The sequence below is a fragment of the Triticum aestivum genome, chromosome 1D (assembly GCF_018294505.1).
Source record: "Triticum aestivum cultivar Chinese Spring chromosome 1D, IWGSC CS RefSeq v2.1, whole genome shotgun sequence".
NCBI classification, from domain to species: Eukaryota; Viridiplantae; Streptophyta; class Magnoliopsida; order Poales; family Poaceae; genus Triticum; species Triticum aestivum.
Window position 1 is genome coordinate 368,084,295 of NC_057796.1, and position 5,673 is coordinate 368,089,967.

Here is a 5,673-nt window from a genome sequence, read left to right on the forward strand (position 1 = left end):
ACGTGTAGGAGCAATACATGGTGGTACTCGCCACCCACTTTGATGCAATGCTCTTCTAGCCCTTCCCAAACCCGCGGGTGGGGTCACGAGCTCATCAAGATCGCGACATTGTGCTGCGTCGCGTAGGAGACGAGCCTGTTGCTGGGGTGCAACAATTAAGGTGTAGGCTTCGAGTTGTTGCCAACGTTGGTGCTGGATAGCTGGCATGGAACCATGTCCCCGGATAGCATGTGCCTTCATGAGGTTACACAATGAAAAGCAGACACCAAAGGTAGCAGATGCAAGGTCGCCGTCGACTAGCGGCACAATCGAGGAATCAACAGCAAGGCCAATCGGGATTCACCTAGATCCCAACAATTCCAGATGTACGCCCTCTAAACCGTGACGGAGGGAGTAGTAACTAGCTATGTTACCACTTTCCCATTTCTTTATTTATTGCTTGCCACATCATCTATTTTATCTAGATATGTGTGATGTTACTACCTATGTTACTCCCACTGTGGGTAGTCTAAGAAAAGACAATGCAAACAATAATGGCAAATATCTTATCTTTCTTCATAAGAGACCATCTCTTAGCTAAGAAGAAGGCAATGCCTTTTTTCTTCTGTTTCTCTCTTTTCCGTTCCACCAACTATCCTACGTGGCATTGTTAATATAACACCATGACACACACCATTAATCTTTTTGCGTTTTCAGTTTATATGCCGAGTCAAGTTGAAAGGGCTTGAAGTGCCGTAGTCTCAAAACAGAGTACTATTTTTCTTGTGCCTTGAACTTGTGAAAAAGTGCCTCGATGACAACAGTACTGCTCGGTCTTTCGAGGGGTATTCAACGACTTTTGAGACGGTCCATATACGTGGTGTCATCCATTAAACTTGTTGGGACGTTTACTCTTCAAGCTCACAAGTTGTGCACCGAAGGTTCTCGATCTTACAAAGATGTCCATATACACATTTCATATACAATCCCTCAGTACATATTGCACAAAATGTGGCGACATATTGTATAGACCAGTCTAGCATGGCTTATGGCGTCTTATTCCCACTTTACCCCTCCTTTTGTTTTCCTATTTTTATTCTCATCCATGTCTTCTTCGTCAGCGTGTCATGAGGGAAACGTGTAGGAGCAATACATGGTGGTACTCGCCACCCACTTTGATGCAATGCTCTTCTAGCCCTTCCCAAACCCGCGGGTGGGGTCACGAGCTCATCAAGATCGCGACATTGTGCTGCGTCGCGCAGGAGACGAGCCTGTTGCTGGGATGCAACAATTAAGGTGTAGGCTTCGAGTTGTTGCCAACGTTGGTGCTGGATAGCTGGCATGGAACCGTGTCCCCGGATAGCATGTGCCTTCATGAGGTTACACAATGAAGAGCAGACACCAAAGGTAGCAGATGCAAGGTCGCCGTCGACTAGCGGCACAATCGAGGAATCAACAGCAAGGCGCCACAAGATGGATGTTCATTAACCCCCCCCCCCCCCCCCCCCACACACACACACATGAACTAATGTCCTCTCGTCTGCCCAAATCTAAATTTCTTCTCCAAATTAGAAACTTAGATGGTGGCAAAATTAAGCATCATTTAAAGAAAAAAAGCGGTATCTAAAAGCTTGATTTGTTCCAATTTCTTGAGCTTTCCATCAATCACTACCAACATCCGGAAGAGCACGGATATCCCCTAAGTGCAAGACATCGCAGGAGATTTTGTAGGGAAGTACTACAAACCTTACTTATATTCCACACGATATGAGCGAAAGAATATGGATAAGCCTTTAGCAGCTGAGGTGTGCCACATCCTAAACGTCTTGTTGTTTTCATGCTATATATTGCCGTGATATGCAATATTTCCACACAAGTAGTTTTTGCACTGCTGGTGCATTTGCCTCCTTTTCTAGGGGCATTGACGATAAAACGGGTTACTCAATTGTGGGAGAATTACGCGGCACATGGCAGAACATGGTGATGGCGGTCGCTGCAAAAGTCTCCCCTTTCCGAGTGACATAGGCTTGCACCAGACGAACTACGTCAGGTGGTTGCCATATGATATATGGATGCCCGAGCTCCCTCTGCATATAAACGAAGGTGTACGCCAGTGGACTGCAGCCCAAAAGAGGTCGAGATTCGATCGAGAGCAGTGGCCATGAAAATGGATCAGAGGATGATCATCGTGTCCTCGGCCGTCGGTTCTCTCGGGTTGCTGAGTGCCATCCTGGGGTTCTCAGCCGAGGGCACAAAGCTCAATGTAAGCTAGTACTCATTACTTGCATCTCCTTGCGTACTGTACATATTGTTGAACTGTGGTATAGTACCAAAGATCTTGGACTCTTGGTGTATGTGTGCGCGTCTACATGTGTGTTCTTGCTCCGTGCTGATATGCAGTGGTCATTATGTCGCAGGTTTGGGACTTGGTCCAGGATGGAACGGCGTGCTATAACCCGCAGAACCCGGCGGCCGGGCTCGGGGCCTGCGCAGCCATCTTTCTGGTCATAGCCCAGGTCACCTTCGCAGCCGTCGGCGGGTGCTGCGGCTGCTGCAAGTCACGCGCCATCCCTTCCGAGACCAAACGGATCATCGGCGTCGTCTGCGCCGTTTCCTCATGGTGAGTGGTCGATCGATTTGCACGCGGGCAGATAGGCCCGTGCGTGGGTGACGAACGGCGCTACTTATTTTTTTCTCGAAAAAGAGGTTATCTCCGGGCCTCTGCATCATTAAATGATGCATGCGGACGAACCGCGCTACTGACTGACTAAAACGTGCACGCAGGATCTTGGCTATAATCGCGTTCGGGCTACTGGTGGGGGGCGCGGCGTCGAACGCCCCCGGGGGCCGGGTTGAGCACGGGCTGTGCGACGAACCCATGGACGGCCTCTTCGCCGGCGGAGCCGTGCTCTCGTTCGTCGCCACGGCCCTCGGGATCGCCTCCTACGTCATGCTCCGAACGCAGCCGGCCGCCGCAGCCACGCCCAAGGAAAGCGAGAAGATGCCGCCGGGCGCCGCGATGGGGCAGCCGCAGTTCCCGCAGCAGCCTTCTCCCCAGGGGCAGGGGTACGGGCTGGCGCCGCAGCCGAACTACCCGCAGTACTCTCCGCCGCCCCAGGGGCAGGGTTACGGCCAAGCGCCGAACGCGCAGTTCCCTCCTGCCTCTTCTCCTCCATACGGCCAGGCGCCCAACCCGCACTACCCCCCTCCTCCGGCACAAGGCTACGCGCAGCACCAGCAGCAGCAGCAGTTCCCCCTTCCCCCTGCACAAGGCTACGGAGCGCACGCGCCGAACCAGCAGTACCCTCCTCCCGCTCATGGCTACGGGGCGCACGCGCCGGAGCAGCAGTTCCCCCTTGCTTCTCCGCCTCCTGCTCAGTTCTATGGGGGGCCGCACACGCTGAACCAGCAGGCCCCGCCGCCTCCCAAGGGAGACGAACAGGTGTAACGCGCGCCTTCTGATCAACCATTCCATGGATGGATCATGCACTCGCGCTATGTTCTGTGATCTGATCGTTATTGTGAACGTAACATGTTTACCTCTATCGCTTCCGGATGCATTGTATCCTCGTGTTACTTTCAGAGTACCAGCAAATTTTTGTTTAATGCTTCACGTTTGCAGTTGAGATTTCTCGTGTAATCTTGACAGAGTCAACGACGCGGCACTTAATGGGGCATTTTTAAGTTTGTAACTCATCCTCTAAAATTAGTGGAGTATCCCGTGAAGTAAAAGCTTAGTGGAGTATATTTACTACACAACCATTCATGGCTCTCCTCTCTTCCTCCCCCGCTCCCCTCTCCCCTCCCCCTCCCCCGACGTCTCCTCGCTCCTTGCCGGGCATGCCCCGCCGTCGCCCTCCCTTCCGGCCCCGCCCTCCGTGCCCGGCCCCTCTCCCCCTTCTCCATCGTCGCCGTCGCGGCTCTCGATCTCCCCCCCCCCCCGCGCAACCGCTTGGATCTCGTTTCTGGGCTCTGGACGTCGATGAGGATGTTTCCTCGGACGAGGAGGATGCATCCTCGCTAGTGTCCTCCCTGCCGGCTTCGGCACCCAATGGCGCACCCCGCCCCCGCAAGTTTGCGCCTGGGGGCCGGGGTCGGCCGTTGGTGTCTCCGGAGGCGGGCGCTTGCTGGATCCGTGTCTCTCGCCGCCGTCGAAAGTCTGGTAAGTTCCCCCTCCCCTCGCCTGGCTCTGGGATTCTGGATGTGGCCCCGGGCGTGGGCAGCTCTCCCCCTTGAGGGAGTCCTGGATTAAGGGATCCTCAGGCGTCCGGCTAGTTAGCCATGGGTCGGGCTGATGGGCTGTTAAGACCGAAGACTTCACCCGTGTCTGGATGGGACTCTCCTTGGCGTGGAAGGCAAGCTTGGCGACCAAATATGAAAATTTCCTTTCTCTGTAACCGACCTTGTGTAACCCTAGATCTCTCCGGTGTCTATATAAACCGGAGGGCTTAGTCCGGATCGGGATACTCATTATCATAGTCATACAAGCTAGACTTTTAGGGTTTAGCCATTACGATCTCGTGGTAGATCAACTCTTGTAATACTCATATTCATCAAGATCAATCAAGCAGGAAGTAGGGTATTACCTCCATAGAGAGGGTCCGAACCTGGGTAAACATTGTGTCCCCCGTCTCCTGTTACCATCGATCTTAGACGCACAGTTCGGGATCCTCTACCCGAGATCCGCCAGTTTTGATACCGACATTAGTGCTTTCATTGAGAGTTCCACTGTGCCGTCGTTAAGAGGTTCGATGGCCCCTTCAATCATCCACAACGACGCTGTCCAGGGGGAAGTCTTCCTCCCCGGGCAGATCTTCGTATTCGGCGGCTTCGCACTGCAAGCCAACTCGCTTGGCCATCTGGAGCAGATCGAAAGCTACACCCCTGGCCATCAGGTCAGATTTGGAAGCTTGAATTACGTCGCGGACATCCGCGGAGACTTGATCTTCGACGGATTCGAAACCGCGGCAGCCGCTCCCTGTGACCTTGATGAACATGACTTAAATCTGTCATGGGACCACATCCAGGAGATAGCTCCTGCAACTACTCTGGCCTTAGATCCGGAGCAAATCGCGCCATCCGAGGACGGGAAGCTCAACCATGCCACGGAGGCCGCAGATCCCGCGGCGTTGGAGCCGCACACAGACCTAGCCTCATGTGATGTCTGTGTCACCGGAACTCCGGACTCGTTTTCGGCTATAGGTTCCAAACCATGTGCGTCCGCGGACGCCGAGCTTGATCAGTTATCGGTCTTCGAATTCAGCGCCGCGGACATCTTCCGACACTTGCCTTTTGGCGATGTGCTAGACTCATTAAAAAAACCTGTCCGTGGCGGGAGACCCACGACCGAATTATGTACGGTTCGAACTGGAGGCTGACGACGGAGAATTTCGCTTCCCGGCCACCCACCACCCACTTCATAGCCACTGTCGATGACTTAACTGACGCGCTCGACTATGACTCCGAAAACATCGACGGTATGGACGACGATGCTGGAGAAGAGGAGGCCCAAAACCCGCCGTTCACCGGACGATGGACGGCCACTTCCTCATATGACGTATACATGGTGGATACGCTGAAAGATAATAGCGGCGACGACAAGGAAAACCCAGTGGAGGATAGCCCCCCTAAGACACAACCAAAGTGCCGACGTCAGCGGCGCCGTTCTAAACCACGCCGCAACAAGGATAGCAA

At 53.6% G+C, this 5,673-nt stretch overlaps 1 protein-coding gene across 1 annotated transcript; it reads left to right on the forward strand.

Moving 5' to 3' along the window:
- The first annotated feature begins 2,047 nt into the window (after nt 1-2,047).
- Nucleotides 2,048-3,461, forward strand: LOC123159324 (uncharacterized). Its single transcript, XM_044577155.1, has 4 exons — nt 2,048-2,242; nt 2,397-2,599; nt 2,764-3,055; nt 3,164-3,461. The coding sequence occupies exons 1-4, from the start codon at nt 2,048-2,050 to the stop codon at nt 3,425-3,427; spliced, it is 954 nt and encodes a 317-aa protein (XP_044433090.1). The 3' UTR covers nt 3,428-3,461.
- Nucleotides 3,462-5,673: the final 2,212 nt, after the last annotated feature.